At 43.4% G+C, this 25,557-nt stretch overlaps 1 protein-coding gene across 3 annotated transcripts in view; it reads left to right on the top strand.

Annotated features, from left to right (window-relative positions):
* The window catches only part of CLHC1 (clathrin heavy chain linker domain containing 1), a 54,686-nt gene that overhangs the window by 7,310 nt on the left and 21,819 nt on the right, over positions 1-25,557 (top strand). For 2 of the 3 annotated variants that reach the window (XM_088478011.1, XM_088478010.1), the window contains exons 3-11: positions 125-312; positions 1,167-1,306; positions 3,201-3,402; positions 4,418-4,533; positions 15,435-15,519; positions 16,422-16,528; positions 19,325-19,499; positions 20,174-20,376; positions 22,271-22,450. In XM_088478011.1, the coding sequence (XP_088334137.1) occupies positions 125-312; positions 1,167-1,306; positions 3,201-3,402; positions 4,418-4,533; positions 15,435-15,519; positions 16,422-16,528; positions 19,325-19,499; positions 20,174-20,376; positions 22,271-22,450 (1,396 nt within the window). The remainder of the gene's footprint in view (positions 1-124; positions 313-1,166; positions 1,307-3,200; positions 3,403-4,417; positions 4,534-15,434; positions 15,520-16,421; positions 16,529-19,324; positions 19,500-20,173; positions 20,377-22,270; positions 22,451-25,557) is intronic. The other variant, XM_088478012.1, reaches the window with a different exon arrangement.

Genomic DNA, 25,557 nt, shown 5'->3' with positions numbered 1-25,557 from the left:
AAAATAAAAGCGTCTCCCAGTTGTTGGATTGCCTGTATGCAGCAGGGAAACATCTAAACAGCAGTAATTAGTTTGACAAGTCCATATGCATTATAATGTCAATTTAAACATATTTCATTTTCAGGTGATTGAGTATTGCACCGACTATAAAGGTCTACTTATTTCAATCAAAAAAGAATATGATGAGTTTATTGATGCCATCAAACAGGGAGAAATAGATGCCACCCATCTACGTGGCAAGCTAAAGACATTGGCCTCCGAGCCCACAACACTCATGTACCACAGAAAACGAGCAACGGAGCTGTCAGACAGGTGGTAGCAAGATTGTCAGTGATTCATGAAAATGTGTTGTTATCACTGATGCTGGCATCCGGGAGCTGCACTCTTGTGATACTTGTTGATATTCACGCGGGGAGAGTCACCGGATTAGCGTTCTATTTGACGACGCATAATTGGATTAGGTCCAGCTACTTGGCTACTTAGGCATCACTGTGGATTATGACCATGTACAGACCAATCAGGGTCATCTGCCGATCAATTTGAACAAATTGTCTCATAATGATCCAATTGATTTGTACGGGTTTGTTATCAGGCAACGGGGCGGTTTTGTGGCCACAAACTTTGTCATTGTCTCAAAATCAGTCCCATATTGCATCAGCTGAGGTCAGGTTTACTGAGCTGTGTATGAGCTATAAATCTAAACGTGAAGCAGAGTATAAATTTGGGCAGCACAGACAGTGTAATGGTTAGCGTTACGGCCTCACAGCAATGAGCTCATGGGTTCAGTTCCCACCACGGCCCTAACTGTGTGGAGTTTGTATATTCTCCCTGTGCTTGCGTGGGTTTCCTCCGGGTACTCCGGTTTCCTCCCATACTCCAAAAATATACTGGTAGGTTAATTGGTTCCCCACAAAAATTAACCCCTGTGTGTGCGCATGTGATGGGGATTATAGATTGTAAGCTCCACTGGGGCAGGGACTGATGTGAATGGCCAAATATTCTCTTTGTAAAGCGCTGCGGAATATGTGTGTGCTATATAAATAACTGGTAATAATAATAATAATAATAATAATAATAATAATAATAATAAATAATAACATAGAAGTAGTGTTATACAGAAATATCTCCCCCTCAATCTCTCCTGATGTTACTGTGTTGTGTTCTAGAATTGACATCATTACTAAAGACTCTATCAGAATTGAAGGTCAATTACAGAAATTACTGGATGAAAAGAGAGCAAAGACCCCTCCAGTAGAAGAGACAGAACCCCCACAAAAACCTATAAACCCCTCATCTCTGATTCCAGGTATGTTGTCACCTCTATTCAATGAGTCGTATGCATCTGATCTGATGCTGGAGGGTAACCATGACCGTTCAATTGCTATACCGTAGATATCTCTTGAGCTAGGAAGCTGGGTGGAGTGATGCGTACCTTCTTAGTACAGACTGCTTTTGTGGAGCAGTGCATTATGGGATTCCAGACTGGGGAGTCTTATTATTACAGTGCGATAATGGGGTAAGGAGGGATTAATTTAAATGTATCTTTGCCCCAGTAGAAATGACGGAGATCAAGTCTCATCCTAAATTGTTAATGGGATTTCATCTTACTCTTTCCAGTCTCACTCCAGTGGAGCAGCACATTTCTATGAGCACTTTGCTTAATATAAAACAAAGTTTTAATCACAAAAGTGCCACAAATAATAAATGCGGCACAGATGTCGCTCCTTCTCATGATTAAATGTAAACGGAGAAACATTGAATGTCAGGAACTGGGAAGCTGTAGGGGCAGGAGGTTGGAACTCATGTGATGTTTAGTCATTTGCATAGTGTGACTCTTCTGATTTTCCAACTTGTCTTTACATCTAGGTGCACTTTAGTTTGCAGAATTATTTCCAAATAGTGGAGAGTAGGCCTGCACCTTATATTGTGATGTGTGGTCACTGTCACACCAATGCAAAACCATATAGTGGAGAGTAGGCCTGCACCTTATATTGTGATGTGTGGTCAGTGTCACACCAGTGCAAAACTAAATAGTGGAGAGTAGGCCTGCACCTTATATTGTGATGTGTGGTCACTGTCACACCAATGCAAAACCATATAGTGGAGAGTAGGCCTGCACCTTATATTGTGATGTGTGGTCAGTGTCACACCAGTGCAAAACCAAATAGTGGAGAGTAGGCCTGCACCTTATATTGTGATGTGTGGTCAATGTCACACCAATGCAAAACCAAAGTGTTCCTCCATTGCGATCCAGTGTGTGGACATCTGATGACTGCGCTAATAGGGATCTAAATAGGATCTGATTGCTCAGACTGAGCATTGAATGGCTGGATCTGTCCAATTTCCTCCACACTCATGATCAAGTTTCAATTGAATCCGCACGTTCAATGCTCGGGCCCAGCAAAGAGTTTAAGAACTTCAATGCATATTTGTTGTGTTTTAGCCTTTAGCTATTACCTTATTAAATGTGTCACAGTTGTTACAATGGACCTGATTAAGGCATCCATCAGACACAGGCTTCCCTAACCTGTATGCACGATGCGCAGGGAGGTTACGTGTGAATGCATTGTCCCCATCCAGTTACCACCCAGAGACTCCCTCTTTCACGGAAACACAGATCCGGCCAATTCCTGTCCAAATTTAGAATAAAACGGACATTTGCAAAAAAATTTAAATTCCCATCTGCAAATATACTGATCCGTCCAACTCAGAATCATTAGAACTAGGATCTTTCCAATGTGCTCCTTGTCATTTAGGGGCTATTACAGAAGGGCAGCACAGACGGTGTAATGGTTAGCATTACGGCCTCACAGCACTGAGGTCATGGGTTCACTTCCCACTACGGTCCTTACTGTGTGGAGTTTGTATATTCTTCCTGTGCTTGCGTGGGTTTCCCCCGGGTACTCCAGGTTCCTCCCATACTCCAAAAATATACTGGTAGGTTAATTGGCTCCCAACAAAAAATAACCCTAGTGCGTTTGTCTGTGAGCTGTGGTAGGGAATATAGATTGTAAGCTCCACTGGGGCAGGGACTGATGTGAATGGCCAAATATAAAGCACTGCGGAATATGCGTGCGCTATATAAATAACTGGTAATAAATAATAATAAATTACATATGGGTGTATTATTTACATTGCCAGTATAAAGCATAATAAGAAACATTCCCCACTGCTATAATATGACAGGTGACATCCTATAGGTATGACAAAAGAAGATTCCCTCAGCATTGATGCTCTTATAAAGCACCAGCAGCACTTAGAAGACAGGAGGCAGGCATTAAACGCTGATATGAAAACTAAATATGTCCCGAAACAGAGAAAGCAAGAGCTGGATATAAAGCTCGGCCTCGCTGTAAAGGAAAAGGAAGAGGTAGAATCAATCAACAGGAAATTAATGGACAGGTATTTCCAATTTCTCAATTTCTTTACCTGTAGCATATTTGTGCCACTTACTGTCACATTACTGGGTAAACAAATACCTTTATACATCAGAGAGATGAAATGGGTCTTATGTAAAGGAACTCTCACCAAGATATGGGGGCTAATGTAATAGGGTGCGAGCTGGCGCCGCTGTGGGAATTCATGCAAATGTTCCTGTACTTTTAAAGCGGTAATCATTTTAAAGGTTTTGCCTTTAAAATGATTGGCGCTTTAAAAGTACAGGATCACTTGCATGAATACCCGCAGCAGCGCCAATTCGCACCCTATTACATAAGCCCCTTAATATGTGTGTAAGCTGCTTTACATGGTTCTCACAGGTAGCGATATAGGATCATGTGGACAAAACTCTTAATTATAAAATAGAAAAAGCAATATTTACTAATAGATTAATTACAAAGTTTGTTTATATATAATTTTATACATGTGAAAAAATATTACCGTTTTCATGTCTTTCAACCAATCAAAATAAAATACAGTATATGGTCACTTGCAGTTCCATCATTGACATGTCTTAGAAATCTGCTCTAGAAATACATGATTGCCATTTTTGCTACGTTAACAGTACACAAATCCCACATTCTTAATCGACCTCTTCCCATTGAGGGGAGTGTAGAGGTATCAGCCCAAGGCCAGACAGGGCCAAATGTCATGTGACCTACAGGTGCCATGTGCCATTTGCATCTATTTAGTGTACTCACTTGCAGAAAAGGCCCAGTGTACCTACCCCTGTGTTGCCCCTTGCCATGACAGGATGGCAACACCCAGTTCAGTGAGACAGGAGAGCGGTGGAAGGTTTGTATAAAAACATTTTTATTCAACGGTCATTTTAAATTATTATTGCTTTAAATTGCCCAGTTGATTATGATGTTTTATTTTGAAAGATTTCCTGTAAAGATTTATCATTCTGTTTATATAGTTTGTTATGTCACCTAAGTGTTACGCATTCAAACATTTGTGGTTGTCTCATCTCTTGTAGCTACAGGAAGAAAAGAGTAATTGCGGACACAATATTATCCTGGTCAAGATCTGATAAAAGTGTTACGCTCTATGAGACGTTAGGTCAAATGATAGCAAAGGAAAATGAAATAAAAGGTATTTCATTTCCTACATTATATTAAACTTGTTTATGTCTTAAAGGAAAAACAACAGTTTAAAGCTTGGGTTAGCTGTGACCATATTGTCTTACAAAAAAAGGTTAAATAATTTGCCCAGTCACACTATAGTGTGTCCTGCACAGACAGCCTGGCCTATATTAATATAGGGATCTGTCATCCTTCTGGCACAAGTGAATATCCCAGAGCTGGACAACAGGACCAGCCTGCTCTTAGGCCCACAAAGTGAACAGAGAGAAAGTACCAGCCAAACTTCTCCTAATTGTCATGTCACAGGCTGTGTTTGAAAAATGACAGCTAGGAGCTGGTTGGTTGGTACTTTATCTCTCCCTTAGTGTCTAGAGTTCTCCCACAAAACGTTAGAGCCTGTAGGTGCAGGTGGAAAATCCCTGTACACACAGACCTGATAATTGACATCGATCTGATATTTAGCAGTCAGACCTTAAGCTGGCGCCCAAGATGGCTGCCTCACCTTTTACATGCTCTTCAACATCTCCATAAAACAGCTTATTTTATGGAGATGGTCATTTTAAAACACAGGATCCCATTTATTTATTTTTCCTGGAGACATGTTATCTTTACCCTTGCACAGAATATCCACTTCAAAAGGAGTCTCACACTGGGATTTTCACACCTATACAATAGGAATGGCTACTAACACCTATCCACAAGCCTGCTTTGCCCTGGAATAAGTTTGTGTGACTAAAAAACTCAACGGGGCAGACGTGGGAAGCGAGGACGAAAGTCTCTTATCCACTGTAACCACCTAAGTTCCTTGCCTTCAGGTTCACCAGTCTCATATAGGAGACAAATAGAAGTGGTACCTATCAAAAGGCCCTGTGCTTGGAAGAACAGACCTGTAAACTCTCGCTCTGTGACTGACATCCCCAGAGCACTCAATTTAAAGAGAACTACAGGCCCTCTGGTATGCCCAATCAGGTCCGTCCTTTGTAATGCCAGATCTATAAGAAACAAGACTGCTACAATTGATGACCTTATTTAATCTTCAGATCTTGCCTGTATTACAGAGACTTGGCTAGACGAAAATCCAGCTCCTATCTTGGAAGCTGCAGTTCCAACAAATCACTATGTCATTCACAACCCAAGACTTAACCGCAGGGGAGGGGGAGTGGCCATCTGCTTTAAAAAAGAACTTAAACTTAGGGTCCACCCAATGGAAATTACTCACTCATTTGAGTGCATTGCTGCTCGGAGTTCTCCAGACTTAGGATTCAGAGTACTTCTCATTTACTGCCCCCCTGAAGATAGAAAGATATTTCTACAAGAACTTGCAGATATTGTTGCTGGACTAGTTCTGGAGCATCAAAGATGGCTGATCCTTGGGGATTTCAATGCATGGGTTGATGATGAGCTCTCACCTTGGCCAAGATCTCCTGTGCACAATGAATGCTCTGGGCCTTACACAAGTCATTCCTTCAGCTACTCATATAAGTGGTCAAACTCTTGATCTAGTCTTCCAGATTGGATTAGAAGTCTCTGACCTAAATATAAACCCAGTCACGTGGTCAGACCACCACTCAATTCGCTTCTCAGTTCCAACCCCTCAAAATAGAACTTTACACATGGAGTTGACAAGGTATCGTCCAAGGAGGGGCATGACCCCCCAGGCTCTTGCAGCAAATCTGGATCTTTCTGCGGAAATGGGGGCCTGTGAAGATCCTTGTTCTCTAGTCCATTACTATAACAGATGTGACAGCTGCAATGGATATTATCGCCCCTGTGCGTATACAACCCCGCATAACACTTGGTTTGACAATAGTGTTAGTGAACTCAAGAAAAGGGGGCTCAGACTTGAAAGACGATGGAGGAAGACTAACCTGGTAAAGGATAAGTTAACACTAAACAAACATATTAGAGAATATCAATCAACAATAACCCGTAAGAAAACAGAGTTCCTTTCAAATGAGATCAAGGCAGCAAACAATAGGCTAGCTCAGCTTTTCCATACAGTGGAGATGCTTTGCAAACCAGCATGCCTGCAGCTTGATGAAACCCTCTCCCAGTCAAGATGCAATGAGTTTGCAAAATTCTTTGCAGATAAAGTATCCTCCATCCGGGCTGGAATCCCCACAGTGTCATCAAAGGATTGCCAAACTACCAAGCCTGCCAAGGTAAGCCACCTGTCTCCCTGGAACAGCTTTGACATAATGGATGTAAAAGACATTGCCAAAGGGGGGCGTGGCCATGGCAGCAATAGTGTAGGACACAGGGACTCTGAGCTCTCCGGCTGATAATCCTGCTTATCCCTCCTGAGACCCCTATATCAACGTTACTACCCTGCTGTCTCTCACATACCTTGCCAGGAACCTGCTGACTTGGTTGGAGCTGTGTGGAGTGAGGAGAGTGGCTCTTGAGGGCCTCCATTGCATTCCCTGGGCCTGCCTGTCTCCAGATCCTGTGATTCCAGAGCTGCACCCAGGCCTCTCCTCTCCTGTTGGCTTCTGTATTATGCAGCCTGTCTGTGCCTGACAAGGGGGCTTTGCTGGGAGCTTCTGGTCTGTTTCTCCTGCCTGGCTTGTGTTTAGAGTCAGGGTCAGGGAGGTTATCTCTGAGTCTGATACTGCCGGAGTTCTGCCAGACATCACTATTTCTCCCTGCTCTGTGTGGAGAACTGTCAGCTCTGCAACTGTGGGACTCAGCAACACTTCTTTCCCTGTGAGTGATTTCTAAGTTTGGAGGGATCTCTGCCTGTTGCTGCTGCTGTGTCACTACCTGTGCATTTATATATTATAACTTGTCTCCTACATTATTCTCCTACATTATATTAATACTATGGGGAAAACAGGTCATGTTGCTGCTGCAAAACTGGAACGCTTTGCCCATTCCTCCACTCCTGTGCCCCCAGTGTGTTGTGATCCCCAGGGTACATCCAAGTCTGTGACCCCACCTCCCCCTGCTGCATCTGGGTCAGATTCATCACCAGAAGTTACGCTGCAACAAGTGCTGGAAGCAGTTACCTCCCGCGAGACTAAATTGGCAGATAAGATTGAGAAAGTTCAATCCGATATATCTTCTCTTCATCAAGGTCTCCAGCAGGTCCGCGAAAGAGTCGGGGAGGCAGAAACACGTCTATCTAATCTGGAAGATTCCCAGACCCCACTACAGGCTCAAGTGGCCTCCCTGACATCCCAAATGTCCGCAATGCAGCATAAAATTTCCAATATGGAGGGCAGACTGCGCCGCAACAACGTGCGGTTCGTTGGTCTCCCGGAAAGAGAGGAGGGGTCTTCACCTGAAACATTCCTTGAGAAGTGGTTGGGGGATACATATGGCAGAGACTCATTTACTAACCAATTTGCTGTGGAGAGAGCGCATCGGATCCCTACCCGTCCCCTGCCGCCTGGCGCTCCACCGCGCACATTTATAGCCAAATTTCTTCATTACCAGGCCGTGATACTGTGCTTCGATTGGCTCGAGTTAAAGGGCCACTGGAACGCAACGGTGTGAAAATTTCTATGTTTCCTGATTTCGCAATGGATGTCCAAAAAGACAGAGCTAAATTCCTTCCAATAAAGCGTCGTCTCCGGGATTTAAATCTTCAGTACGCTATGATTTTTCCATCTAAGTTGCGAGTGGTAGCGGATGGAGAGTCAAAATTTTTCTCTACACCACGGGAGGCTGCGGCGTGGCTGGACCAGAGATCTCCTGGGAACAGGCAAATGGCACCGGAATGACTGTACTGATTGCATTTGCTGATTATATTTGTTTATGGCCAGAAATTGCTAGTGTCATAACGACATTAAATAGGCCTTTTTCTGATATTCCAATATTTATATTTCTATAATAGTATTTATGTTGTGATATTGGTTGGATATTGTTCTATGTCCCGCTCCCCTTACTGGGTATATTCCTTTTTTTTTTCTCTGGTAGGGTTTTTCTTTTTCTTTTGTTGTTTATGTTGATATTTCGGTCAAAATATGGCCGGAGAGTTCCGTTGCATTGGTGGTTATTTTTATTCCAGTGCCTTTTACACCTATAAGGATTGAGTAGTTGTATCCTGTGGGTTTTAGTGTAGTTTAGTTTAGTTTTGGGTTTAAGTATGCCTAAGTTCGGGTGGGTATACAGGGTGGGGGGTGGTTTTGGATGGGTTGTCCAGTCTTTTTCTTACAAATGTTTTTTTTTCTTTTTTCTTTACCACACTATTTTTAAGGTAACTTCAATTATGCTTTATAGTTCAATGTATTACAATGGTGAAACTTTTAACATGGAATGTCCGGGGGGTTAATGATCGGTTAAAGCGCTCTTTGGTCTTTAAAATGATTAAGCAATATGGCCCTGATATTTCTTGTCTAATGGAGACGCATTTGGTTGGGAGTAAGGTACTAGCTCTAAAAAGACCATGGGTGGGATGGACTTATCACTCCTCGCATACTTCATCGTCCAGCGGTGTCTCCATTCTTATTAATAAATCTGTCCCTTTTTCTTTTACTGCGGTCCAACTGACCCTTATGGCAGATATGTGTTTCTGGATTGTGTACTGTATTCTAAGCCCATTTTATTGCTAGCAGTGTACATCCCCCCCCCCCTCCTTTTTCATATGACGTTTTAAAAAAAGCTGCTGAATTTGTGGCCCGTTCTCCAGATACGCCAGTGCTCTGTTTGGGAGACTTCAATAATATAATGGACCAGTCTATGGATAAGTGGCGTGAGTCTTCAAGTTCTCTTTCTAAAGGTGGTGAGGGCTTTGCTAAGTTTGTAACTGACTTGGGATGGGTTGATGCGTGGCGAGTTAAACACCCTGGAGTACAACAATTCTCCTGTTTTTCCTCCGCGCATCACTCTTTCTCTAGATTGGATTTGGCCCTGGTGTCCCCATCTATTGTACCTAATATAACTAACATTGAATATAAAGCCAGAGGAATCTCAGATCACTCCCCACTTCTAGTAGAATTGAATATGTGTAGTCCTAGAGGTCTCCGTTTATGGAAACTACACCCCTCTTGGCTTCTTCAAATGGGTGCAGGTTCAGAGCTGGAAGTTATGTGGGATGGCTATTTCACTGACAATGTGGGATCTGCCTCTGTAGCTAATGTTTGGGACGCCTTCAAGGCCTATTTACGTGGGTCTCTGATCAAAAGGGTAGCAGAATTAAAAACATTTTATAGGGAAAAAGAACGTGTTTTGGAGATGGCCTGTAGAAATCTTGAGTTGGATTACTTGGGGGACAGGTTGGAATCTTCACGTTTAAAATGGTTGACTGCACAGACAGAGTGGACTGATCATTTGACAGATAGAATGAACCGTAGACTGTTATTCCATTCTCATTTATATTATATGCAGGCTGACAGAACTGGTAGTTTTTTGGCACACTTGGTTCAAGCTGATCGTCCTTCTGCTGTTGTCTCGGAAATAATTGGGCCTGAGGGTTCTATGGTCACATCTACACAAGATATTGCAGAGGTTTTTAGTTTATTTTATAAAAACTTATATCAAACACACTGACTGAGGACGTGAATGCTTTGTCATTATATGTTGCTTCTGCTAGGCTTCCAAAATTGTCATACGAGGCTCGGGCGTATTTAGATGCCCCGTTGACCCTGGAGGAGGTAGATGCTGCGATTAGTTCCTTTCCCGGTAACAAGGCACCCGGATCTGATGGGATTCCCATAGAGATATATAAAAAACATGCTCGTATCTTTGTTCCAAGACTTTTAGATCTGTTTAATGGGCTCTATGAAGAGAATTTGTTCTCTCCATCTATGTCTGAAGCCATAATTGTTGTGCTCCCTAAACCCGGGAAGGACCCTAGATACCCTGATTCCTATAGGCCAATTTCTCTAATTCCCACAGATACCAAAATTTTGGCTAAGATCCTTTCTATTCGGCTAAACACTGTTATTACTTCGATTGTTCACCCAGACCAATCAGGATTTATGCCAGGCAAGTCGACGTTGGAGAACATTAGAAGGCTGCACACTCACTTACAGGCCTCCCATGGCGAAGAATTGTCCTCTGTTATTGTGTCATTAGATGCTGCAAAAGCATTTGACTCTGTGGAGTGGCCCTTTCTGTGGGAGGTCATGTTATGTTTTGGGTTTGGTCCGGTGTTCTTGAAATGGGTAAAGCTTATGTATGCGAACCCTACTGCCAGGGTGTCAGTGAATGGGTTTATCTCCCCATCCTTCCCCCTGTCTCGGGGCACAAGACAGGGTTGCCCCTTGTCCCCAACCCTGTTTGCATTGGCTATTGAGCCATTAGCCTGTATTATACGTTCTCACCCTGATATTATAGGTCTACAATTGGGTAATAGAATGGACAAAGTTTCCTTATATGCAGATGATGTATTACTTTTTTTGTCTGACTATGTAACAGCTATGCCTGTGGTTCTTCAAGTCATAGAACAATTTGGAATTTTTTCTGGTCTTAAGATAAACTGGGACAAATCATCTATCCTTCCTCTTAGGGGGTTGTATCCGACTGTTCCCATTGTCACTCTCCCTCTCTGTTGGGTAAATAAATTTAAATATTTAGGTATCTGGATAACTAATTCCCCAAAGGACTATATAGTATTGAATGTTGAGCCCCTGTTTGTCTACTTAAAGGGCAAACTTCAGTCCTGGGGCCGGCTCCCTCTTACCGTTACTGGTAGAATTAACTTAATAAAGATGGTGGTGCAGCCAAAATTTGTGTACGTTTTGCAGCATTCTCCTGTTTGTATTACAGATACATTGTTTAGGCGTTTGAATAGTCTTCTTTCTTCATTGGTCTGGGTGAATCGTCGACCACGTATTCAATTGGCAGCTCTGACCCGATCTAGGTCTGGGGGAGGTTTGGCTCTTCCAAATTTCAAATTTTATTATTATGCGGCGCAGATGGCACATATACGGTTATGGCTTCAAGATGACTCCCCTAATGCCCTGCACGTTTTGTTGGTTTCTCAGATTTTCCCTAACTTTACACCATTGCAGGCCTTGCTTGCGGGTAGAATTATACAGAAAGGCCCTCCCCTGTTGATGCAAGCTATTAAGATATGGAAATTGGTATCTAGTATTCTACAGTTTACAGGATTAGATCCAGACACTTCTCTATGTAGTTATCGTATATTACCTGAACTGGCCTCTTTACAGCTTGAGGTGACATGGGGTTCTAACGGTGTAACTACATTGGGTCATTTATATGACACTTCAATTCTTAAATCTTTTGCACAATTCCAAGAAGCTCATCATCTCCCTCAATCATATTTCTATAGATATTTACAATTACGGCATGCTCTCTCGGCTCAATTTTCAGATGGCCCTCCTCTAATTCAAATATCCCCATTGAAGTCATTCCTTTTATCTTTAGGTCCCCGGAAGATGCTTTCTTACTTAAACTCCTATATATTGTCTTCTTATCATAAGGATAGTTTACCACATCTTAGATCAAAGTGGGAGAGAGATATTGGCCTTATAAGTGATACGGAATGGGATAATGCTCTAGAAGCTCCTCGTATTTCCACGACTTCTATAAGATTTCAACAGATTCAACTGTTTATTCTACACCGTACCTATTTAACTCCTGTTCGTTTGCTAAAATTTTGGGGGAGAGCATCTGACATATGCCCTAAGTGTAAAATTAGTAGCGGTACTTTCTGGCACCTTCTATGGGATTGCCCGGTGGTTAGCACTTTTTGGAATAAGGTTCTGAGAGTTTTGTCCAATACAGGTATTGCTCCCACTTTAGCTACGCCATTAACGTGCTGTTTAGGCTCTATGGACGATGAGGTAGTGGACAGATATCTTAAACAATACATTGTCAATATGTGTACACTAGCTAAGGTATGTGTGGCTCGGTCGTGGATGGCTCCTACAGGACCAGATTATAATGCTTGGCTGTCCTTGATCCGTACCACTGTTGAACATGAAAAACATGTGTTTATTTGTCGCAAAGCTGAGAAGAAGTATGAACGTATCTGGAGCAGTTGGCTTAAATCCTGTTATGCCCGTGCACTGCCTAATGATTGACCGGTATATTATTGTTAGGATAATGAGGTAGATTATTACTTTGTTGGAGGTAATGTGCTGTGTGATAAGTTGAGAATTTATTGGGATCTAGTTGATTTTACCAATTTTTCAGGTGTTATTTTTGACAATATTCCAATATTTGTATAGTGTGGTATTTTTTTTTTTTTATATGTTTTATGTGTATATATATATGTATATGTGTATGTATATATATATATTCTCTATGTTTATTGTTTTATATGTGTGTGTATGTGTATATATATATATATATATATATATATATGTTATTATTATTTTTATTTTTTATTTTTTTTTTATTATATATTTTTTATTATTTATTTTGTTTGGTTATTTGTTAATGTATTTCTATAAACCAATAAAAATTTACTCAATTTAAAAAAAAAAAAAAAAAAAGACATTGCCAAAATCATCAGAATGTTGCAACCCACCACCTGTGATCTGGACCCTGCCTCAACCAAGTTTCTCATAGGGTGTATGGACATTGGCCCTGTAATTGCAAAAATAGTTCAATGCTCTTTGCAAACAGGCTTTTTTCCAGAACCACTAAAGGAAGCAATTGTTAGACCACTTTTTGAAAAACCTAATTTAGACCCCGACTGCATGACCAACTATAGACCAGTATCAAACCTTCCTTTTCTAGGAAAGGTCATTGAGAAAGTGGTGGCAACACAACTAGAAACCAGCCTGTCTACCCATGATATTTATGATCCATTCCAGTCAGGATTCAGGAGGAGACATAGCACTGAAACAGCCCTGGTATATGTGCTTAATGACCTTCTGATGGCAAGAGACAGAGGTGATTGTTCTATCTTAATCCTCATGAAATTCGTCTGGGGGTCGAGCTTTCAGTTTTGTGGCTCCAACCTTATGGACCTCACTTCCCCGCACAGTTCGAGAGGCCTCCACTCTAGAATCCTTCAAAAATAGACTCAAGACTCACCTATTCACCCAAGCATTTCACTAATGTCCCTTGTTTAAGCTTATTTTGTATTTTGTACTGTAAAGGCAAATGTAAAGCACTTTGAGTCCTTTAGGAGAAAAGCGCTGTATAAATAAAATTATTATTATTATTATTATAAAGCTAATTTTAGGGCCACGCAGCTGTGATGTCACGCTGCCAACATCGTAGCGTGTGGAGCCACGGCTATATGTGAATGGAATTCTGCCTTATTTCTGTGGCACAAAATGGCTGCCTCCAGTGTCTAACAGGCTGACTTCTCATGAACATTTGTCTAATATACAAACAGAAGTAACCCCACTATCATCATTGCTTTCTTGGAATATCTAGGCAGTGCGTGCACTTTAAGAACGATGGCTAGAAAAGTATTCACAATTAAAACTTTAAATTACCATTAAATATTCATTATGTTATAATCCTCCATTTCCATTGAACCAAATTTTAATAGTCAATAACATGTCTGTGTGGAGTTTGCATGTTTTCCCTGTGTTTGTGTGGGTTTCCTCTAGGGTGATCCAGTTTGCTCTCAGTCCAAAAACACACTGGTAGATTAATTGTTTTTTTGACAGAATGGACCATTGTGTGTGCGTGCATCCATGCTTATGCGTGTGCAAGTGTATAAGCCTTTATCAGGCCCTACGCAGGAAGAGGCACTACTAAGCCAATTTTGACCAATGTAAAGAAAACATTAAAGTGCACCACAGTATAGTTACATGTGATAAAGTTAGTCCCAGCGCCACCTCTCTGTCATAATTAAAAGACATGCAGAAAACATCTAGGGGCTGATTCTGAGTTGCACGCAATGGCGATATTCATGTAAATTAGCCATTTTTGGGCAGCTGCGCTTGCATCTAAATCGCTAAAAAGTTGCACAGCACATGCCTTCCACGGTGTCTGCATACAGAGGTGCAGGAGCGATTGAGCAGCACTGGCTCTGGAATGTATTGGGCATTCCTGGTAAGTGGCTAAACAGATGCACAAAGATATTCCGTCTGATTGGTGTGTTATGGGAGTGTCGCGAACATGTCGCAGGGGTAGTTGTGGATTCAGGGCCTTATTCACTACCATACGCAACTGCGAATGCAATAGCGATTACGCACTCAGTTCAACTGCAATAGAATGCTAATCCATTGTGATCGCTATTCCCTCGCAGCATTACACAAGGATGCCCACTTTACTTAGCACACATCCGTAATGTTTAGCAAGACTGCGAAACCATTGGTACAATCGAGTACCATCGCAGCCTCACGTACACTTGCACAAGTCCTGACCTTACTCAGAAATTGCTAACAACCACGCACGCTATCAGGCCTCACACACAGGGCATCGCAGTGGATAATTTATGCACGACCCTGCAACAGTGTGTGAATGTACTGGCACGCCTGCATTTCGCCGAGCACCCCCCAATCACCACCCACAAGTGGCACTTCCTGTCAATCACTCTGCGAAGGGTCTGCATTGTCACTGCAATCGCAGTCCTGATCGCAGTGGCTAGTTCGTGCACTACGATGCATACGCGGTATGCAATAATCGGCTGATTGCATGTGTAATTGCAGTTGCGTACGGTAGTGAATCAGGCCCTCAGACACTTGTACATCTTCTACGCTGGAGGTCATGCTTTGACGGAGGTTCTGCACCTAGCATGGGACTGGTGCAAGTCCTGATGGTGCGACTGGTGTCTGTGACTGCAGAGGCACAAAGTGGGCATCTCAGCCCTGGCACAGTCAGACGGACACTTGTACACCATGGGAAGGGCTATTACTAGCATTAGCATAAGGTAGCAGACATGACAAATGGCGCTAAAGTGATTGCAACAGCGTGTGACGCAGAATTAGCCCTTTAGTGGGAAATCATGAAAGTGGAAATGAAGGTGGGGCAGTGGGCAGGGCTTTCATGGGACATATTTAACAGCTCAATGCCCTTTTTTTTGCCCTCTAGACGATACAGCTTCCTCCAATGCATTTGATGATCTGGATCCAAGCAAGGTCTTAGAAGCTGAGTCTTTGCTGGAATACGTTGAAAGGTAATGTTTTGTCCCACCAGCCTATCATTCCTAGTATAGGATTCCCAAATGTATTGCAATTTGGCAGAACATTGGCAAATCATTTACAGATGTGTCCTCACTTTGCACTCGGCGTGACACATAGGGGGTCATTCAGACCCGCTCGTGAGCGGCAGTACGCTCGCAAGCGGGCCGATGTTCTCCCACTGCGCATGCGCACGACGGAGGGAGCTCCGCCGTGCGCATGCGCGAGACCCGGCGAGCGACGGGCTCTCCATCGCTCCGAGTCTCGCACCAAAGGGGCTGTGCTGTCGATGTTGATTGACAGCACGCCCCCTTTGGTGGGCATGCCGGGGGCGTGCCTGCCAGACGGAGGCGTTCCCATGGGAACGCCTACCGTCTGAAGCCGGCCCCACTGACATCACTAGTAACTGAGATAGCTGATTATCATTGCTTCTTGTACTATCATGATAGCCAGCGCCAGTATGGAGACTTCCTAAATGTATGGTGCTCATATTCAGTAGCGTTACGTGAGACGGTGTGGTCCGTAAAGGACGCCATCTCACACCAAGCTGTAGCGCATTGCTACAAAATCAAAACGGGTAGAGTACTAGAGGGTTAATTCATTTCCTTATTTTCTGTGTATCTTCACATGTTCCGTCACTTGTGTTGATAATTATGCACACTCAGTGAAACGCGTCACTGTGATAGACATATTGGTAAATACACCTCAAACTATTCAAATATTTTTCTATTGGGATTTAGAAAGTTATTTTAGACAAGGAACAATCTGGCAGTGACAGAATAAAGCTAATTAACCTAAATATGGTAACCTTGTGCCAGATATTCAGCAATTGTAACTGAACTCAGTGTTACCCTCTACTCTGCTCGATGTCCAGAGTTTGTGCTGTCTCCTCTCACAGATTTAATGAGCTGTTTGTAAGTGGTCAGTATAAGGCGGCCGCCGTCTACGCAGCGCACAGCCCCAGGGGGATCCTCAGAAATACGGAAACCATGGAGAGATTTAAAGGTAAAGAAATGCTGTTCCTCATACTGTAGCTGTGCGAGAAACAGGGAGATGGTGTAGGAAAACCTTTATACATTGCATAGCCATATGGTTTATGTATCTATAGGAGTGATAGGCTATCTGATATACTTCAGGGGCTAATCGCTCTTTACCCTTAATTGCAGTAATAGATTAAAACAATACATTTAATCAATGAACAAGACACCTATCTGTAATAACGTATCAGCAGCCATTGTAAAGAGTGTTAACGCTGTAACAACTCTTAGAATAAAGCAGGAAGGAGCTTGGGTCACAGGTAAAGGCAAGAAGGGCAGCAAACAGTCCTAAGGTAACCATCCTGTCTGTACTGTAAGTCACACTGCGCCCAAGTCCACACTGCGACCACCGTCGGTAATGAGACTCATGCGCAGTATAAAGAAAACGCTCCACTCTGCAAATATCGGCATTGCGCCCAACTCTGAATCAAGCGCTGTAACCATTTCTGAGATGATAACGGCTGCATGGATCACAAGATGGCCTGGCCAACCTGTGGCTCTCAGCTGTTGTAAAACTACAAGCCCCAGCATACTTTACCAGCTGATCGGTGGGAGGGTATGCTGGGACTTGTACTTTCACAACAGCTGGAGAGCCACAGGTTGCTCTACAACAAGACTGTCTTAGTGGGTGACTGGCTACAGACCAACATGGTAGTTTCTTTGTGGCCTGTAGTTCTGAGTCAGTGTATAATCTCCCCTGCAGAGTAATGCCAGTAATATGGTAAGCTCAGGACTGATGGTGTAGCCTGATTCTCTTATTGTATAGAGAGGGCCAGTGATGACAAAGAGCTGAAGCTGGATACAAAACTAAAACTTTATTTAACCAATTAATGAGAACAAAGAAATTGCCCAGATACATGTGATTAGTTTGTTCTGAAGATTTTCCTTGCAATCATAGGACCTGATTCAGACCTGCTCGCAAGCGGATCGATGGTGGGGCATTGCGCACAGGCGGTGTGCGCAATGCGCGTGCGCAAGCCCCGGAACGAGAGAGAAATTCTCTTGCTCCAGGGCTCGCTACAAACGGGGCTGCTGTCGATGATCGACAGCTCGCCCCGTTTTGTAGGTGGGGTGGCTGGACAAACGGAGACGTTCCTGAAGGAATGCCTGCCATTTGTGGGCGGCCCTACTGACATCACCAGTGATGTAAGTAGTGAGCTTCCGGCTCTATTAGAGCCGGAAGCTCACTTCAGCTTGCGGCAGACGAGACCCTACCACAAGGGTCTCGTCGCAAGCCCGATGGTCGCGACCATCACCTGGCCGCTCACTAAAGCTGTGGGTGAGCTGCTAGGAGGCCGGGTTTTAAAAAACAAAGCGGCCGCCCTGATTCAGAGCGAGTGCTCGCTTTTTGCGAGTGGCTCTGAATCAGGCCCATAGACCTTTAACATAGAAACTCTGCCTCTCTGCCCCTTGTACAGATTGCATGGCCTGCCCCCCTCTTCCACTCATGGGCAGCACCCATACAGGTGCAAGGCTCGGTGGGAGGCTTCTTCATTTGGGGAGAGAGCAAATCTCTGTGCAGAAAGGATGGTATAAAGTGGAGTGTGTGCGTTTAAATGTGTGGGTATACATTGCATGGGTGTCTGTACATGTATGCATGCTTGTCTGTACATGTATACATGTGTGAGTGCATTCATGTGTGTCTATTTATGGGTCCGATGTAAAGTTGTCCGTAATTACACCCGCATTGGGCGCACAGAGCTACGTGCGGATATTTACCCGTATGCAGAGTAATGCTCATCTATGCGGCCTCCCTTATCCATACACTTAGACTGAGGGGGAGATGTATCAAGCAGTGTAAAGAGTGAAGAAGTTGCCCGTAGCAAGCAATCGGCTTTGAGGTAACATTTCTCAAGTACATTCTATAAAATGATAGGTATAAGCTGATTGGTTGCTATGGACAACTTCTCCACTCTTTACAATGCTTGATACATCTCCCCCCGAGTTTCTTAAGCCTCTGATTGGCTCATATTTGTGTACGCTCAACCCAGAAAGCATGCGCAGTGCAGGAACAGGCATGATCTGTACACAGGGCCTGATTCTGACCCGCTCGCGAGCGCTGGACGCTCGCAAGCGGGTCGATGGTGCCGAAGTGCGCATGCGTACGAAGGAGGGAGCTCCGTCGTGCGCATGCGTGAGACCCGGCGAGCGACGGGGAATCCGTCGCTCCGGGTCTCGCTACAAAGGGGGCGTGCTGTCGATGGTGAGTGACAGCACGCCCCCTTTGGTGGGCGTGGCTGCCAGACGGAGTCGTACCCATGGGAACGCCTACCGTCTGAGTCCGGCCCCACTGACATCAGTAGTGATGTCAGTGGGAGTGATTTTGGCTCTGATAGAGCCAAAATCACTCCTGGGCTTGCGGCAGCGAGACCCTACCGCAGGGTCTCGTCGCAAGCCCAATGGTCGCGATGGTCTTGACCATCGCGACCATCATCATGGACGCTCGCTATAGCTGTGGGTGGTAACCCACAGCTATGCGAGCGTCCATGAGGCCGCTCCAAAATGAGGTAGGAGGGCCCTGATTCAGAGCGAGCGCTCTGGTCAGAGCGTCCGGCTCTGAATCAGGCCCACAGAACTGACATGCATCCAACTCTGGATCCAAACCTATGTGTGCATCCATCCATCTAACTGCAGATATCATGGATTGCCTCTGACATAACATCTTGTTGGCTGGGCACTGTTGAGCAGCATGTAACTGTAGGAGATACGAGTATTATCTGTCTCCAGCATGTAATGGCAGTAAGTAGGTTTTCTGTCTTTGCAGCTGTTATAGTCGGCAATGATCAGATTCATCCTCTGCTGATGTTCTTTGAGGCTCTTATGGAGTCTAGTAGTTTTGCCAAACATCCTGTGAATGCAGCGCTCACACTGGAAGGAATTACGTGTGCTCTGTCTTATGATAACATAGAGCTTGTTGTTCACTGGGTAACTCAACAAAGGTGAGAAATATTCCTATTACCAGGCAAATAAGTTTTCTTTGCTTTTTTAACAGGACACCAATTTTAGTTTAGAATTTATCTGTTCCCTGAAGTCACAACCCCAAGTAATGACAATACAGTATGAAATTGGGATAAGCCGTAATTTACCTGTTTAGGCAGAATACAGGTTTTAAAGGTCAGCATTCTCCCTAGGATTTCTTTATGTCATGTAAGTGCTTCACGTCTACCTTCCCAGAATCCCAGAGATCACATCCAATGAAAAGGGACCTTTCTCATGAAATACATAGGGGCATATCCAAACCCCGCAGCAAATTCTCACACCTCGGCCCCATCCCCGCGGCTGCCGCTGCAAGTGTACGGGCGGTCGGCTGATCGCCCGTACACACAGCACGATGGACAGATATATGTAGATATATTTTCCATTGGCTGTGCAGCACAGCCGATACTATATGTCTGTGAACGACGTCGTCCACAGACATATCGTTGGTAGACACTGGCCGACGGGCACGCCAGTGGGTACCCAGTATCTGCCAGTGGGTACCCAGATTAAGTCAGGTTATTTAATACAACTCCCCAAAGATAGTTATTAAAATTCCACATCAAACTTTCTGTAATGTTCTTTATCTTATGTAGTTAAGACAATTTATGCTCAGGGCTTGTTTTTATTATTGCAGGATAACGTTCTCCGAGGCTCTTGGGGATGTAATTTGGGAGTATGGAGAGAAAGCGCCACAGCACAAGGTCACCTGCCTAGCCCTGGGCCAGCTGATCTACAGGAGATGTTCCAGCCTCAGGAAGGCTGCTCTCTGTATGTGCCTACAAGGTCAAATCCAAGGGGCCCTTGACTACACTTACCAGAGCAAGCGCTTTTTATTGGGTAATCTATTCTTTTGTGAATAACTGAGCAATGTAATCTGTCCGTCAAAGTTAGAGATATATTTATAGAAACAAAAGACACGTCATTATTCCAATTCATGTGACACTGTTATGATGCAGAATCAGGCAGAATCCTGGCACCGGCATCCCTACGGTAAGTTAGGGGAAGGGTTAGACACTTAGGGGAGGGTTAGGCACTAGGGATGTAAGGGTTAGGTTAGGCACTAGGGGTGGGGGTTAGGTTTAGGGTGCGGGGAGGGAGGGGTAGAGTTAAGGATACTTTCCGACGTGTTGTTTTCCTAACCCTGTCGGGAAGCCGGCGTCGGGATTCTGACTGCCGGGATCCTGAGCGCCGGCATCTCGTACCCAACCTGTCTGCCAGGTTGTACTCCTGTCTCATACAAACAGCATTATAGTATTTAAGTTAAAGGTAGAAGTTTAAGGAAACATTATTTCTTCTTCAGGGTCCATAGGCTCCACAGGGAGACCTTGGGTGTAGGTGATGTATCTGGAATCCGGGCACCACGCAGTTAAAGCTTTCAGCTCCCAGGATGCACTTGGTCCACTCTCCCTAATACCTCGTCCCCGAGCCAGAGGCACCTCAGTTTTGTAGGTGCCTGGCCGGAGTCGGTCACCATTACTTAGGGGGCTGCAGCTTGTTATTTTTATGATTTAATTTAGTTTCACTTTTCTTCAACAGAGCGCGCAGCAGCAGACTGTACGTGGGACGTCTGCGCTGCCACTCCGTCACCCCTCCGGTGCTGTGACGCCAGTACTGATCTGGGGAAATCGGTGGGCTTACCGGGGGTCAGCGCTAGCCAAGGCCCCCGGGGAGGACCCAGACTGCAGCCGGAAACAGGACAGGTAGTAAGGCGGCAGTCAATACCTCCGGTCTCGGGACAGCCCGGAGGTGGCTGAGTGTGGACGCAGGCTCTAGCCACCGCGATCCACTAGACCACCAGGGACATTCGGTGCGGGAACCAGCGTCTCGGGGGTTAACGATCAGCCAGGGGAGACAGCTTCCCCATTTCAGCGGCTCCTCCCCTCAGCTCGGGGCACCTTTCCTCTGAGGTCTGGCTTCCCTGAGCTGTTCTCCTCCTCGGCCACGCCAGCTCTGAGGTCATTTTCTTCATGGTGCAGTCGCAGCTCTCTCAGGACAGCGCCAGGTCAGCTCAATGTATATATGAAAGTCGCTGCAGGCAGACTCTGTTATAGGGGAAAATGTATTAAACCTTCGAGAGAGATAAATTGGAGAAGTTGCCCTTAAGCAACCAATCATCATTTAACTGTCATATTATAAACTGTGCTAGATAAAGGACAGTAAGAAGCTGATTGGTTGTTATGTGTAATTTCTCCACTCTATCTCTCTCCAAGGCTTGATACATCTTCCCCATAATATGAACGTTTGGCCATGTACTACAACAGCATGCCCCATGTTTACAACAAAAATAAGTTCGGAGGACTGTCATTTTAATTAGGCACATTGGTTCCATGACAAAGATAATTTTAATACATTATTATTATCATATTAATGTTCTCACTGTTCCGCAATGTTACTTTTCAGTGACCAGATTAGAATACTACTGAGAGTATAATAACAAATGACTCATTTTGCTGACTATCCGCACTGCGATGCTGCAGCCATATCAGGCAAATGGACCAATATCTCAGCGTGTATTGCCCGATCCGATCAGTTGATAGGATCAATATTTGACATATACGTAAAGAGGTGGTATATATTTGTTAATGATAGGAAATATTGCATACTCCATGCATCCCTGGTGTATATTTTTTATCTCTTTTTCATCTTATCATTATAAAGACAATTATGACAATGACAAAAGACAATGATGAGGCATTTTTATGAATAAATCTGATTTCTGCTTTCTGTACAGATGACTACTTGTTCTTGCTTAAGGAGTGTCCTACTGCAGAGCTCCTCCACGGTCTGACCAAAGAGCGGAATGATAAGCCGGCGGCACTATCTGTTGGGCAGGCCGTCTTGTCTCTCCTCTGTACTGACCATAAGGAGTATGGATTTCACATGCTGGGGAACATACAGAAGTGTGGGGAGAGTAAGTGTCACAATGTACCATGTATAATGCCTGTGTAATTACATATACAAGTCTATGAATGCTGGAATCACACGTCATTTTTACTGCATTGTGTGAAGACTAGTTTGAAGCCAAGGCCAAAAAAATGCCTTTATGGTTAGGAGGTCCCTTAGATCCTTTAAATCATAGGGTGCACAAGCTATTTTGGGGTTAGGTCACATTGGGAAAATATACTCATTGTAAGGGGCCGCAATACAATGTTAACTCGCTTAAAAATGTAAAATACATAGAATTTACAACAGGAAAAGAGTTACTCATTCTCCTCAGCATTGTGAAAGTCCTATTGGAGATAGCAGTGCTGAGGTGTGAGCTGTCACATAGAAGGCTTGGGGTGTGCCACGTGTGGGGTGTGCCACGCCGCTCTCTTGTAGCACAATGCTCCGGTCCTAGGTCACTGTTTGAATGATCAGAATTGTATTCCTGTTTTGTGGTAGGAATGAGGTGGGTCCCAGGCAGTGCAACTTAAGCTGGGTACACACTAGCAGATAATATATTGGCCGATCAATTGTGTTCAACGTCGTTCACAGACATATCGCGCCGGCTGTGCTGCACAGCCGATGGCGGATATATCTGGCTGCAGAAGCCGCGGGGGAAGGTGGCACGGGAGCCGCGGCCAGATGATGGTTGCTCAGTGTGTATGCACAACCATCATCTGCAAATATATCTGTTAGGGGTGTACCCAGCTTTAGTCTCACAAGATGAGACTTTGATCATGTCACAAGATGCTCCATAGTAGGTATGGACAATCAGTAGATCTGGATCCATCCTTTGGATCATTACTTGTGTAGTGATACACAGCGATTATCATCAGGGGAAAACAATCTTTTTTTTTACCCATATTGCTAATTCATGCATGTGCATAACAGACCCTCTATATTTACAGAACACAACAGAACAATTCTCAAGAGTGAAAGAGATGAGAGAGAGCGAGAGAGAGAGAGAGTGGGGGCAGAGATGTGAGAGACACAGAGGGGGGGCAGAGATATTCGAGAGAGACAGAAGGGATGATAGAGATGAGAGAAATGGAGGGGGACCAAGATAAGAGAGAAAGAAATGGAAGGGGAACAGAGATGAGAGAGAAACAGATGAGGTGTGACAGGGATACGAGAGTTACTTAAAAAGAAAGTATTATCCTGCACCAGATATTTAGTAACCAAATAGATGCATATTAGAAAACCAGCAATAAAAGCAAACGGATATCAACAGTTGCTCAAACATTTAATATGTACTATACACATAGATAATAGCTGGAGGTGCTCCCAGGAATACAATAGCAAGTACTAAAAAAAAAACAATAATTAGCTTAGGCTAATCAGAAAGCAAGAAATCCTTTGTGGGGCACACTTTTAAATGATAATTATGTATAATATAAACAGAGATAAAATATAACATTTATTTATTCTTTCTTAAAAAAATGGGGTATATTAACTCACATGAACCATAGAATGACAGAGTTACCCCTATTACACAAAATATATCAAACATACATAAGGATAAAAATACATATAAATATAAAGTAATTATTAAGGTGGTGAAAATATATACTTCATACAATTATGTCTCTTAAATGAGTATTTAGGCAGTTAGCAGTATGGAATTTAGACAATAATTTCTTTAATAGGTATTTAGAACAGTTGGCAGTTAATCAATGGTCTTTCAATGGATACTTTGGACCATTAATAATATCAAGTTTAAACAATAGTCACACCGAATATTAGTGAATATTTCAAAGAATAGCCAATTGTATAAATTACCGTACTTGATTTTGTCAGCAAAACATTTAATTTATCTAATATATATTATTGGTATTGATACTCCCTTATAAGTTAATTCACACAGTAAATTAATTTAATATATCTCTAATAGACACGTATTTATCAGAAGGGAAATAACTTCACAGGCTGCATTAATTGCAGACCCAGGGGAAACTTATTTGCAATAGTATCACATTCTTACCTCAATTCAGAGTTATAAAGTATCTAATTTGTTGCAATAATTCCTACAAGGTCTCTGTACAATAATCAAAAAGCAAAAATTGCTTAATAGGCATTTTATTATTCTAACATGTATGGGAGTGTGGATCTAATTACCTTAAAAATATCCACAGCACCATTGTACACACAAATGAAAAGATAAACATGAATTCCAAGTTGTTAGCAGACAAATCCTGATCGTTAATCAATATTTGAATATCACCTCCTGCAAATACGTATCAAAAATGGTTCAGAGGAGTATATTTAGAAGCATGAATAATTAATTGGTCGCAGAGTGGAATTGTGTATATATAGTGTCCTGCGACTAAGCACACTATATATATTTATGCTCAAGTACAATCACATTCTTTACATTACATATATTAGTTCAGACACATTTGTAATATAGGTCCTCCTGTAAATATAGATCAAATTTGTTCAGGACAGTATATAGGAGACATTTGTTAATAAGTTAGCCCCAAAATAAAATTACGCATGATGCCGTCTAAAATGTTATAATCTGAACACATTCTTATTGATAGATAGAAAAGATTTTAGTTAAGTACGGCACCAGTGTCCTGAACAGATAGATAAGAGAGTGACAGGTGAGGGGTGACAGAGGTAAGAGAGAGAGGGGTGACAGATGAGAGAGAGAGAGACGTATAGGGGGGCGGGGCCCAGTACAAGTGTCCCCTTTGTACACCCCTGTCACCAGGCCTGAGTGTGGCATCACTCAATGTATATATAAAACAGAATAAAAATATATAGTGTACACCAGAGTTCCCAAACTCGGTCCTGAAGGCACCCTAACGGTCCAGGTTTGAAGCATAACCGTGCTTGGGCACAGGTGACTTAATTAGTATCTCAGCCTTTTGATTTAACAATCTGTGCTCAACCATGGATATACTTAAAACCTGGACCGTTATGGTGCCTTGAGGACCAAGTTTGGGAACCTCTGGTGTACACTGTGGTATATTGTAAGTACTCCTTTCTACTTCAGGGTCCATAGGGGGTCCACAGGGTTGACCTTGGGGTATAGCTGGATCTGGATCCACGGGCACCACGCAGTTAAAGCTTTGCTGCTCCCAGGATGCA

Source organism: Taudactylus pleione, unplaced genomic scaffold, assembly GCF_031769625.1.
Source record: "Taudactylus pleione unplaced genomic scaffold, aTauple2 ptg000206l, whole genome shotgun sequence".
NCBI lineage: Eukaryota > Metazoa > Chordata > Amphibia > Anura > Myobatrachidae > Taudactylus > Taudactylus pleione.
Note: the sequence above shows the minus strand (reverse complement) of the source record. Positions and strands in the feature narration are given on the sequence as shown.